The sequence below is a fragment of the Bos grunniens genome, chromosome 21 (genome assembly GCF_055505025.1).
Source record: "Bos grunniens cultivar Pamir isolate PY7600 chromosome 21, Bosgru_T2T1.0, whole genome shotgun sequence".
Taxonomy (NCBI): Eukaryota; Metazoa; Chordata; class Mammalia; order Artiodactyla; family Bovidae; genus Bos; species Bos grunniens.
In genome coordinates, this window is record NC_141185.1 from 6,206,349 (window position 1) to 6,219,475 (window position 13,127).

Genomic DNA, 13,127 nt, shown 5'->3' on the forward strand with positions numbered 1-13,127 from the left:
CTGAATGTCAGTCCAGAAGATGAGCTTCATCATGGTCAGAATTCTCTCCTCTTACGAATGACTGGTGGCTCCGATCATGCTAGCTTGATTTACTTAGAGTCCACAGACTCTATCCTAAATTGTTAAAATCTAAAGTAGCTGACTGGGGAGGCCTTACAAATAGCTGTGAAAAGAAGAGAAGTGAAAAGCAAAGGAGAAAAGGAAAGATATAAGCATCTGAATGCAGAGTTCCAAAGAATAGCAAGAAGAGATAAGAAAGCCTTCCTCAGCGATCAGTGCAAAGAAATAGAGGAAAACAACAGAATGGGAAAGACTATAGAGATCTCTCCAAGAAAATTAGAGATACCAAGGGAACATTTCATGCAAAGATGGGCTCGATAAAGGACAGAAATGGTATGGGCCTAACAGAAGCAGAAGATATTAAGAAGAGATGGCAAGAATACACAGAAGAAATGTACAAAAAAGATCTTCACGACCAAGATAATCACGATGGTGTGATCACTCACCTAGAGCCAGACATCCTGGAATGTGAAGTCAAGTGGGCCTTAGAAAGTATCACTATGAACAAAGCTAGTGGAGGTGATGGAATTCCAGTTGAGCTATTTCAAATCCTGAAAGATGATGCTGTGAAAGTGTTGCACTCAATATGCCAGCAAATTTGGAAAACTCAGCAGTGGCCACAGGACTGGAAAAGGTCAATTTTCATTCCAATCCCAAAGAAAGGCAATGCCAAAGAATGCTCAAACTACCACACAATTGCACTCATCTCACACTCATGCTCAAAATTCTCCAAGCCAGGCTTCAGCAATATGTGAACCATGAACTTCCAGATGTTCAAGCTGGTTTTAGAAAAGGCAGAGGAACCAGAGATCAAATTGCCAACATCCGTTGGATCATGGAAAAAGCAAGAGAGTTCCAGAAAAACATCTGTTTCTGCTTTATTGACTATTCCAAAGCCTTTGACTGTGTGGATCACAGTAAACTGTGGAAAATTCTTCAAGAGATGAGAATACCAGACCACCTGACCTGCCTCTTGAGAAACTTATATGCAGGTCAGGAAGCAACAGTTAGAACTGGACATGGAACAACAGACTGGTTCCAAATAGGAAAAGGAGTAAGTCAAGGCTTTATATTGTCACCCTGCTTATTTAACTTATATGCAGAGTACATCATGAGAAACACTGGACTGGAAGAAGCACAAGCTGGAATCAAGATTGCCAGGAGAAATATCAATAACCTGAGATATGCAGATGACACCACCCTTATGGCAGAAAGTGAAGAGGAACTCAAAAGCCTCTTGATGAAAGTGAAAGAGGAGAGTGAAAAAGTTGTCTTAAAGCTCAACATTCAGAAAACTAAGATCATAGCATCTGGTCCCATTACTTCATGGGAAATAGATGGGGAAACAGTGGAAACAGTGTCAGTTTTTATTTTGGGGGGCTCCAAAATCACTGCATATGATGATTGCAGCCGTGAAATTAAAAGACGCTTACTCCTTGGAAGTAGAGTTATAAGCAACCTCGATAGCATGTTCAAAAGCAGAGACATTACTTTGCCAACAAAGGTCCATCTAGTCAAGGCTCTGGTTTTTCCTGTAGTCATGTATGGATGTGAGAGTTGGACTGTGAAGAAGGCTGAGTGCCGAAGAATTGATGCTTTTGAACTGTGGTGTTGGAGAAGACTCTTGAGAGTCCCTTGGACTGCAAGGAGATCCAACCAGTCCATTCTGAAGGAGATCAGCCCTGGGATTTCTTTGGAAGGAATGATGCTAAAGCTGAAACTCCAGTACTTTGGCCACCTCATGGGAAGAGTTGACTCATTGGAAAAGACTCTGATGCTGGGAGGGATTGGGGGCAGGAGGAGAAGGGGACGACAGAGGATGAGATGGCTGGATGGCATCACTGACTCGATGGACATGAGTTTGAGTGAACTCCGGAGTTGGTGATGGACAGGGAGGCCTGGCGTGCTGCGATTCATGGGGTCGCAAAGAGTCAGACACGACTGAGCAACTCAACTGAACTGAAAGTAGCTGAAATAAAAAGAATACTGTGAAGCTGATGATAAATAATTCTAGCCTGCTTTTTTGATTCAGGTATATTCATCTAAAGTGATAGCTGCTTTTTACCATTCTATTTGTTTCTGGTTTCTTTAGTGATAAGTTGAGAAGTTGCAAATATTGCTTTCTAGTTGTTATCTTTTTGCATACCAGAAAAGAGGTATGATCATGGTTTAGAGTCCTTAAGTTGATCTGTAGATTAAGGTATTTGGGGGAGAGGAGTGTCAAAGGCAAATAAGCCAAAAGATTTAAGAGCTTAGAAGATAGAGGTCTCTTGTCTGGCCCCCTTTTCAGATTCACAGGCTCGGGGTCAGGTCATCTGAGGTGACCAGGAAGGACAGTGCTGTTTAAAGGTGTACCTCTGCTGCGGTGCATTGGAGTGTGCTGGAGGGACATTTGTTGACCATTTGGAACAGGGAACAGCTGGGCTTGGTCCATTTTGCTCCTCAGTGGATTCTTTTAATTGGAGTATAGTTGCTTTATAATGTTATGTTGGTTTCTGCTGTAGAGCAGAGTGAATCAGTTATGTGTATACATATATCTCCTCCGTTTTGAACCTCCCTCCCACCCTTCTGGGTCATCCCAGAGCACTGAGCTGAGCTCCCTGTGCTATACAGCAGCTTCCCACTAGCGATCTGTTTTACACATGGGAGTGTGTAGATGTGAGTCTCGGCCTCCCAGTTCATCTTGATCCCCTTTGCATCCTTCCTGTATCATCACGTCTGTTCTCTACGTCTGCGTCTCTGTTCCTGCCCTGCAAGTAAGTTCATCTGAGCCATTTTTTTTAGATTCTACAGATTTTTAAAAGTAGAGCTTTCTTGAGTAAATGTGTTTGAAGTTAGATTTGGGGGAAACAAAAAACAGAAGATCCTTTGGCCCTATTGTAGAAAAATACCCCATTCATAAGAGATGGATGACAGAGGCAAAGGAAACCCAGACCTGCTACTCTGGAAGCATATGGTGGTTTCCCTGGGTGGCAGGAGTGCTCACGGGGCACGGCCCTCTGAAGAGGAACGTGGAGACCAGATAACCCAGGGCTGTAATCTGGTCACAGCCAACTTGCCTGGCGACCCTGGTGCTGCCTCTTGTCTGCTCACCTGTCATGGAGGCCACGGCAGGTTCATGCAGAAGAAATCCTGTAAGCGCGATGCCAGCTCCCCCCACTGCCCAGGGCAAAGGGCAGGTGGAGTGTTTGCCTCTCACTGGGGTGGGCAGGCAGTGAGGTTCCCACGAGACACTGGGGATCCCCGAGTGGTCAGACAGGACATGGCTCCTGCCCCCCATGCCTCCTTGGGCCAAGAAACATAAACCAAATGTGCACGTATGTGCACACACACACACACGGAGAAGGGCGCAGGGCTGGGCCGACACAGCAGGGAAGCCTGGGGGTGGAGGAGGGTGTCTGGGCTGTAACTTCTGGCTTCACCTTTCTTTTAAAGTCACTTATCTGACTGCTGCCAGGCAGGCCCCCCTGAGAGTGGTGACCGCGTCCACCTCTCAGAGCGTTGTGTACCTCAAGACAGACAGTAAAGACAATGTTTGTTGAGTTTCTAGTCCTAACCTGTTCATCTCTTTTTGGAGTCAGTGAATATTTGTTGAGTGAACAAATGATGGACAGTCAAAAGTGTAGATTGATTATGACTAAATTTGATTCGTGGCCGATTGCCCCTCTTCAGGGAATACAAATGGTAACCAGTAAAGTTTTTAAACAGACATATTTTTTGCAGTGTTTCGTAGATTTCAGTTTAATCTAACCTGGATGTAGGTTATAGATTTCAGTGTTTCAATAAAAGAAAACAATTCTTCCATTGTAAAGTAATTTTATAAATTTATTGAACAGTATTGATGTTTTTCGACTAATCTCATTTTCTTAATTAAATTAAATTTTTTATTTTAAGGTAATACATATTTGCTATAGAAATTATATATATAAGCAAAAAGCAAGCAGTTTAATGTGTATTGATGTATTTATTTGATCGTATTGAGTGAGTTCAGAGAACTTTATGATGAAAAATTCCCTAAAGAGTTGGATGTAATCTGTGTTTAAAAATAAAAGTCTTAAAAATTGATTTTTTTCCCTCAAGAGCCAAATGTATGAACCAAGCGTGCTTTGATTCTGATTTATGGTCATCAAAACTAAATTCTAGATTCAATAGATATTTTGCAATTTGTCATTCTGTTAAACTGTGTTATATCCACTTAGAAAATGAAATATGAGCAGGAGGGTTGACGGACCTACTAGAAATCGCTGCCTGACACGTTGCTTCTAATTAGTCTGCTTTTGGAGCTAGAAGGGGAACCTCAGTGTTCTAAGTGTACATTTTCCTTCTCCTCCCTGTCCCCTGCCTTTTAGTATATATGCCAAATACAACCTGTGACGTGTTATGTTGGAAAGTTCTAATCAGAGCAACTAGGCACAATTTCTGAATTGTATTTTGTCAATCCTGATACTGTAGAACCGTCGTTAAGTTGCTGAACTACCGTATATGTTTTTCAGATTAACAATTGATAATATAGCAGGCTATAAATTTTTTAAAATACAGTATTTAGGAGTCTTTTTTTTTGAACTTTGCTACTTTCCTTTTAATATATTTAAATGCCTCATGGAAGGTGATTATTAAATGTATTCAACTCAGTTTCCATATAAAAACTGGTTAAGGTGAGAGATGAGTATTTTTTAGAAAAGTAAAGATCTAATTTTGAGAAGTGTTTATGTCCTAGAGACCACTTGTGTGTTTTAATCCTTTTTTTTTTTTTAATTTCCTCAGAGGATGTTGAGTCTTTCTTCCAGATAAATGTGTGTGTGTGTGTGTTTTAAAGAATTGTTTTAGGAAATACCTCTCCATGTAGTTCTGAAAGTGCTTATCTTTATTTTTGAAATGTTTACTGTCAAATGTTAAAAACAAAAACCAACCCTAACTCGAAGGTGTTTTGTCTCACGTGCAGAGCTGTTTCAGAACCGTTTCACATACGAGATGCTTTTGAATTAGGAATTCACATAGTAATGAATTCTGCTTATTTTGCTTCTCTGTGAAGGTTTGTTGTGTGAGCTTGAAATAAGACTGCAGCTGATTCGTGCAGCACATATTAACTGTTTATTTAGTTTAAGTACATGACTGTATCTTTCATTTCTGATCAACCTGAGGAGTTTGCACGCTGCACAGCAGCTACCTTCTTTTACACTTTATTAAATATCTGTCAATTATAAATATCAAGGTTTTACATTAATGTCAAGATAGTACATCAAAAATTCATGGAATATGTGACTTTTTCCAAGGGTATTTAATACTTAATGCATTTGTGTCATTTTTCTTTCTAGAGATATTGACAGGTTTTATTAAGTGTTTGTTAGGGAGATTTCATTTTTATCAAGGGACTATAAAGAGAAGCTGCATGCTAAATCAATTTTTTAAAGCCAGAATATTGTTCATTTTTTTCATATTCAAACTCTTGTAATCCATAGGTTTTTTATTTAAATTTCTTCTTGGTTTATTTTTGTTTTATGTGAGTGATAGTTCAAGACAGAACTTTAATAAGGATGAAATATGCTGACTGTAGTGGTTTTTAATTTCCTTAAGCATAGCTACCAGACCCAGGCAATATGGTAAATTCTTCAAAATGTCATACTTACATATTTAGCAATATTACTTCTTTTTATTGAAGCCAAACAAACGATTTTAGATATTAATCTTTCCCAAACACAGTGATTATTTTGTACTAGGTACAGTATTATTGTGTCTCATCTGGAACGCCTCTTCCGCTAGAAGAGGGACTGGGGAGGGCTTCCCTGGGCTGCCGGGCTTGACATAAGCAAACAAGAATCTTCTTTTAAAAGTGAGCTCTGCAGGGCTTCAGGTCTCAGCATGAGCTGCAGCAACTGTTCATATCTCAACTTTGAATATTTATAATGCATAAGAAAGTGAAAATATCAATCACTTTAAAAATCTGCAGAAAATCTATGGCTGGTTTCTAAACTGTGTTTATGGGGTCACTGTTGTCCAAGCCAGACAGCCCCTCACCATCCCATGTGTGGGTAGGCACATCCTGGAAACAGCTATCTCAGCTTAAATCAATTAGCCACATCTTCTGCTTTCATTTAGATTTCTATTTTTAAGGTACCTATTAGGACTGTCTTGTACTGGAGATAAACAAAACCCTTATAGGATTTTGCTCTATAAAGTGAGGAATGTTCAGTTATCCTCCCCATAAAGTATAAGTGTAGTAAGTTTCATCCAAGAACATTTTTAGGAACTTGCAAGTAACTTCAGATTAATATTGTAATTTTTGGAAGATGTATTTTTAAACCTTGAGACTTAATGTGTTAAAAAAAAATCTGTCCAGAGTTTAAACAGTGTCTGGAATAGACACATTTCTTATTCTTGTTTATTTTTTCAGGGTGTGTGAAAATACGTATATTTAAAGTTAAATGCAAATCATGCAGTGTTTGCACCCATGCAAATCATTTCAATATTTGTTTCAAGATTCTTGTAAAACTATTATATAATAATCTAAAGGGGCAGGTTAGATTTTTTATTTTTAACAAACCAAATTTCTCTTGAGTGAAGCTGAGCTAGTAACCACTCTGGATAAACCCAGTTTGGGTTTAGGGTAAGTTTCTCTGAAGGCCTCACACCCTGACTGTTAATTCAAGAACCCTGCAGCTCTAATGTATTCCACTGTGATGCCAGTAGGTGGCACTGGTGTCACAGTAGTGAGAGCCCCATTGACACGGCAGTTACTTGCATTTCTCTATAGCCTCAAATTCCATTTCAGTCTGTTAAGTGAATGTGTTTGGCAGAACATAAATATTTTTTTAAACCAGAATTACGTACAGTGGGCACACCTTATTTTTTAAGCACATAAGAACAACTGTTTCTAAGAGATTCTGCAAATATACATAACTCTACAGCGAAAATAATCTTCAAAATTAATTTGCAGAAAGCATTTGCACATTTTTTTTTCCTTGAGTTTTCTTTACGACTTTGTCAGGACAATGAACATGAACTTGTATTTTTGGTAAGAAATGTATATAAATAGTAGGAAGGGAGACATTTTTGAGAGTTAATTTTCCATCTTTTTGGTCCTTAGGGAGGTGGCCCTTGTTTGAAGAGTTTTCATAGAGTCCAAAGCTATTTAAAGATGTTTGAGTGTCTGGAGCATTCTTCCTCAAGTCATTGTGACATTCAGCGTTCTAATTTTGAAAACTCATCTTTCTCCAATAAGTCAAATTTTTTGAGGGGGAGGGGTGAAATTTTTAATACTTAACGGTTTTAGCATTAGAATTTACCAACTTTGAAAATACCGTAGTGCATTCCACAGTTTAAGTGAACTTAAAATATTTTAAAATAACAAAAGCAGCAACGCTTTCCCACCTCCTAGAGTTTGAGGAGAGATGGGCTGTGCCACATTTCTAGTATGTCAGACGGTGAGAAACTTCATTTCATTATAAGTGAAAGGAAATTCTAGCAATAGAATTCTCTAAGTTTGGAAGCTTTTCTGTGGTACTTATCACAGTTTGGGGTGTAGGGAAGTTCCTGTCTGCTGAATTTGTACTTTTATGAGAAAAAAACGTGAGCACCGTTGTGGTCAAGTTCCATAATTAAATGGAAAGCATCTTTAGGCGTCTTGGAGCACAGCCTTAACATTTCATCTATTCAAAGAAGAGGTAATGAGAAGCTTCTCCCATCTTTGCTGTGCTTGACCATGGTATAGGGTTTTGTTGTTGTTGTTTTTAACCAGAAACAGGATTGCCTAATCTTACTAGTTAGAAAATGCAGCAAGAGAATGCCCCTGGGCAATAGGTTATTTTTATATTAAATTGCATCTTCTTTAATTTCATTTTGATTATTACCACATTTTTATTATCACAACATCACAATATTGTGTGACTGTATTTCCTTATGTTGACTTTTCTTCCAAAGGGTTAAAACTGGGTTGAGGGTTAGAGGGCAGAAGCAGGCACCTGGGAGCTAGCGCCCAATTGGCAGCCTCGTGTAATATATAATTTGCCTAAAATCGCGCGCAGAGCACCAGCTTTTGTTTTCTAATTGATTTACGGTTTGAGCCACTTTTACCTCGTCCCCCACTGTCCTGCGTACCGGTGCCAGCGAGTACATTACCGTGAGCGATGATAAATTGCCGTGCACTTGTGATGCTAATGCGTCAAGAGTAAAAACTGCATACTACATGGGGCTTCGTGCATTAACCGTGGTGCAGAGACAGTGCAGCCGATTGCATGGGTGTCTCGGAAATCACCGTTTGTTCATTTGATCACTTACTGCAATCTGTCCATCAGCCTGTAATGGAAACCGAAGATTAAAATTATACCGTTACAGCTTTTAATTTCTTAATTGAGACAAAGTTTTTTAAGTGCTCGAAAGGTCTAAGGTGTGTGTGGGGAGAGTGTTATGGAGCGAGAACCTGAGATGCTTAAAATTTTCTCCAGTGTGTGAAATTTGGGATATTTTTATCAAATGATCTTTTGTCTAGAGAAAAAAAAAAGTAGTGAAGTTTAAATGTGCCGATCTCAATTTTATCTTCATTATATTTATTTGTAAAATTTAATTCATAATTTACAGAACTGTATTTTTTCTTGATTTTCTGTATTTGAGCTGCATCTGGCATGTGTGTGATTCATTTGCACATAACAAATTGATTTCCTTCTAAATGATTTTAAGTCAGAGGTTAATGAGAGAAGTTTCAGTTTATTCTAGTACCTTTAATTGCTCCTTTTACTGAGGTAAGAAGAGCTTTGGACTCTTTGTAAGGGCTGTCCCACACAGTATGAGACAGGATGTGGAGGCAGGTGGGACCTGACTTGGGCTCTGGGTTTCTGTGTTGATCAGATACTCATCGTGCGGGTGTGCCTACCTTTTGTAAACTCAGTCCACCTTAAATTTTATTTGTGTGCCTTGTCTGTGGGCCCTGGTATCAGAATACAAGCAGCAGATTTATGGCGGCTGCTGGGCACCACAAATTAAGTTGACAGTGATGTATGAGCACATAATAGCACGATGAGCCCTCGGTAGCGCGGCTGGACGCCTCCTGCTTCATTTGGCTCTTGTTAGGATCCGTTAGGCAGCTAAATAATGAAATTCTGCTGACTGATTTCTGTCTTCCCTTTTTCTCTTTTCACCTCTGCTTTCTAAAACTTCCTCATTCCCAGACCCATCCTCATGCCCACAAACTGCCCTTGAAGGACTCCTTCACTTACGAGGACTACAGGTTGGTGTGTGGGAGGGTGATGGGGGGGGGGTGTGCATGTGCATGAGGCATGTGTTGGAGGGTGGTTCCTGTGAATTTGGGGTCTCAGAAGTGCGAAGAGCTTTGATAAGAAGTGGTTTGCATGACCATTTAAAGCCTTTAAAAAAAAAAGAAGTCTTTCCCAAGTTTCTCCGGACAGCTGGGGTAAGTAGCCGCATTTTCATAGCCATGTGGAAATTTCCACTAACCTGTATTGGTGGGGATTAGTTGTTGTAGCCAAGTGTTGCCTGAGATTAACATTAGTGTGGGGAGGTCTGGAGGATCTTTTTTCTTTCTAAGTAGACTATTTTAGTGCTTTGAAGTAGGGGCTTTTTTTTTTTAAACAAAAAGATTCAGTGTAGCACACAGCATAGTAAAAAATAGCATTCCACATTTTGAAACATTCTTAGAGGATTTCTGATCAGAAAGGAGTTATATTGCTTGCTTTTCACTGAGGCTGCAAGGAGGAACAGAGTCAGCGTTTGTGTGAAAGAGGCCTGGGGTCCCCCTGGCCGCCCAGCTCGGGACCTGCAGAGGACTGGCCAGCTCTGGTCTCAGCCAGCCCTCCTACCAGGCCACTTTCTTCCCCAGAAGCACCCCCACCCTTAACCGCTGACTCCTTGATTGCCCCTGGCTTCCTTTCCTTCCATTCCCTACCCCCCCACCAAACAACCCCCCCAACCAACCCTAAAAGTAAATTGTAAATGACGATGAAGGTGGCCACTTGTCACCTTTGCAACTTAGGAAAGAATTTTGAGAAGTCAGGTACCTCGATTTTGCTTGAACTGTGACTGCCCTGGGCTCTCTGATGTGCCGGCCCTAATCAGCCTCTTTTCTTTGGATTGTTGCAGGTGGGCGGTCTCTTCCGTTATGACTCGACAAAACCAGATTCCCACGGAGGACGGCTCCCGGGTGACCCTGGCACTTATTCCCCTGTGGGACATGTGCAACCACACCAGCGGCCTGGTGAGCACCCACTGCCCGAGTCGTGTGTAGTCGGGACGGGGCGGGCTTCCTCAGGTCACCCTCCCCACCGCCACTCTTGGGTCCTGCGTAGTCGGGAAGGGGCGGGCTGCCTCAGATCATTCTCCCCGACCTCCCCTCCCAGAGGAGCAAACAGAACCAAACCTGCCACCTGCCCTGCCCCCCTCGAGTAGAGGCTGGGGGTTTTCTCCCTGTGTTTATTACTTAATCCTGAAGACGGGAGTCTTATGTCACTTTCAAAAGCCACAATGAACAGCATTTATGTGCTAAGCCTAGACATGCATTTTCTTATCTAAGGACCACAGACTAAACCCAAGTTTCTTTTTCCTGATTCTTTAAAAAATACTGATTTATTAAAAAAAAGAAAGAAAGAAACCTATCTCCTTCCTGCTGTTTCCCCCTGTGTTACTGGTTTTCTCTCCTTGCTGACTGATTTCCAGTTCCTTAAGCTTCTCTGATTCTCTTCTGTCCCCTGGCCCACTCCTTCACCTGATAGGCAAACACGTCCTCAGCCCCCTCAATTAACCTGGTGTTAATTGTCCTGGTGCCCCTGGCGGTGGGGCGGGGGAGGTGCACTTGGCCTCAGAGGACGCTAAGGAGACAGGGAGATGCCGAGGTGATGGTTAGTCAGGACGCGCAGAGGAGTCTGCCTCTGTGGCTCAGCGTGCTTTCAGCCGTGAGCCACAGAGGAGAGTGCTGCTCTGTGCAGAGACGGTGTCCGAGAGAGGTTTCCTGAAATCAGTGTCGGAAAGGTAGTCAACTTCAGGATGTTTTGAACTTATATGTTATAATCATATACTGGTTTGGTTAGTTTTTTGTTCATCTTTTCTCACTGTCAGCTTTCTTTGTTATTATTAGCAGTATTATAAATAGATTATAAAAATGCTGCAAATGAGTATTTTACATGTAATTCCACAAAATGGCCAGAACACATGTAACATTTGCCAAACACTTAAGATAGAACACCCTAGTGCTAATCTGGGAAGGTCTAGCAACCAGTACACTCTTAAACTGTAGAGAAGAAGACTTTTTTAATTGTACTTTCGCCTTAATTTAGATATGCTTAATTAGCCGTTTTGAGGTGTTCTTAGCATATTTTATCATTTATTTTCATTAATAAAATTTTACATTTTGCTCTTTTCTTTCAGAGCTGTTTTGAACTGATTATCATATTGAAGTTTTAAAATTTTTCGAATAGCTTTTAATCTTTGGCTGTAGCATTTTTGTTTTTCTTCTTTTGGATTAAGACGTTGGTTCCCAGACTTGATTGATTGTTGGGGTTTATTCTTTTCTTTCTTAAATGTAAAAAGCACACATTTATTGTAAACAAAACCTGTGAACCAAAACAGAAGCCTCTGCAACGTGAAGCTCAGGGTCCCCCGCCAGTACCGGGCCCCGTGATCTGTCCCACTCGGTGGCTCCTGGGCAGCTGGCCACTGGCTTTCTGAGAATCTCTCCATGCATTTGCCCGTTCACACACTCACACACAGACTGGTTTTATGTTGCTTTCGTGTATACTACTCACATTTTCCCCCTAAAAGTTAAAGAAAGTTTATCTCGTAATAAAATTACTGAATTGACGACGATGCTCATGCTGTCTTTTTCTACACTCTTCACCAAGTCTTTAAGCCACCGCAGCCCGGCAGGAACACTGCTGACCTTGAGAAGGCTCATGTGAGATGTTAGTACTTTTCCTTCCAGTGGTTACTTTCTCCACATACTTAATTCTTTCTGCTGCACCTTTGTTGAACTGTTTGCCATCATAATTGTAAGGCTTCATGGGAAATTCTGTCTGGGAGGATTTCAGAATCTGTTTTAACACTGTGAAGTTGCATGTCATACATCTGAACAGGTAATCTCTTTTTTAACGTGAGGTATTTGAAATTAAGGCTTAGCTTTTCAGACAGTAGATTGCTTCTCTGTGTGTGTCTGTCCTGACAGCCGTTGTCTGTCTGATCTTTGCCACTGAGGGAGGAGACAGAAATTAGTAACCGGGCAGTGCTGCGTGCTTCTGACAGTGTGCCTGCACCTGGTTATGGGGGCAGAAACGGAAGAGTCAGGTTCTGTGACAGTGATTCCAAACCAGCAGCAGCGAAGAAGATCGTGAGGAAGGAAGGGGCTGGCTGGGTGGCTGCCCCGGGCTTGCCGGAGCCTGGCGCAGGGGAACCACTCCCGTCCATAGAGAGAAGCACACAGACGAGTCTGCAGGCATCGTGTTGAGCTGTATCTGAATTCTGCGTGCCTGGGTCAGAACCGGTGGGGGGGGGGCGCCGGCCTGCCTGCCCTTCCTTGAGGGCGGTCCGTTTATACAGAGAAGGCCGCTTCCCAGCCGTCTGGGGCCCCTGTACTCGTACCCGCAGGTGGAGCATGTTGGACGATCAGCCCTTGGGTTTGAGTCGTGCCTCTGCCAGTCAGGATGAGAATGGCTTTGGGAGGTTCAGGCAGAACCGAGGGAGGTTCTTCCCCAAGGCCTTTTTGTTTGAGTGTTGAAAAGTCTGAAACATTTAGCTGCGCATCAGGCTTCAGTCTCAAGGGGAAGCCCAGGTGTTTGCAGTGGCAGAAAAGCGCCTGCTCGGCCCGTGACCCTGAAACCTGCACACGCCCACCGCGGGGCCTCTGCACTGACTGCCCCGCTGCCTCCTCAGGCCATGATTTCATTTATCAAGTGTTTAAGCTGTTCTGTAAGTGAAAATGAGCCAGGACAGCTGGCTTCACGACATGCTTGTTGCTTTCCTGTTTCTCACTGGTCTTTGCAGATCACAAGTGTACGGATTTCTCGGTGTGTGTCTACTCAGCTATTGGTTCTGAGGATGCTGGGTTTAGAGAGTAGTGTTGTCTGGCCTGC

At 41.9% G+C, this 13,127-nt stretch overlaps 1 protein-coding gene across 17 annotated transcripts in view; it reads left to right on the forward strand.

Annotated features, from left to right (window-relative positions):
- SETD3 (SET domain containing 3, actin N3(tau)-histidine methyltransferase) overlaps nt 1-13,127 on the forward strand; it is a 78,482-nt gene that overhangs the window by 54,988 nt on the left and 10,367 nt on the right. For 14 of the 17 annotated variants that reach the window (XR_015150296.1, XM_086365138.1, XM_086365144.1 and 11 more), the window contains 2 exons: nt 9,222-9,280; nt 10,150-10,264. Coding sequence is in view for 16 of the 17 variants with exons in the window: in XM_086365138.1 (XP_086221264.1) it covers nt 9,222-9,280; nt 10,150-10,264 (174 nt within the window). In the remaining variant the exon portion in view is untranslated. Of the gene's footprint in view, nt 1-9,221; nt 9,281-10,149; nt 10,265-11,430; nt 11,864-13,127 lie in introns of those variants that run through there. The other 3 variants (XM_086365151.1, XM_086365149.1, XM_086365150.1) reach the window with 1 other exon arrangement.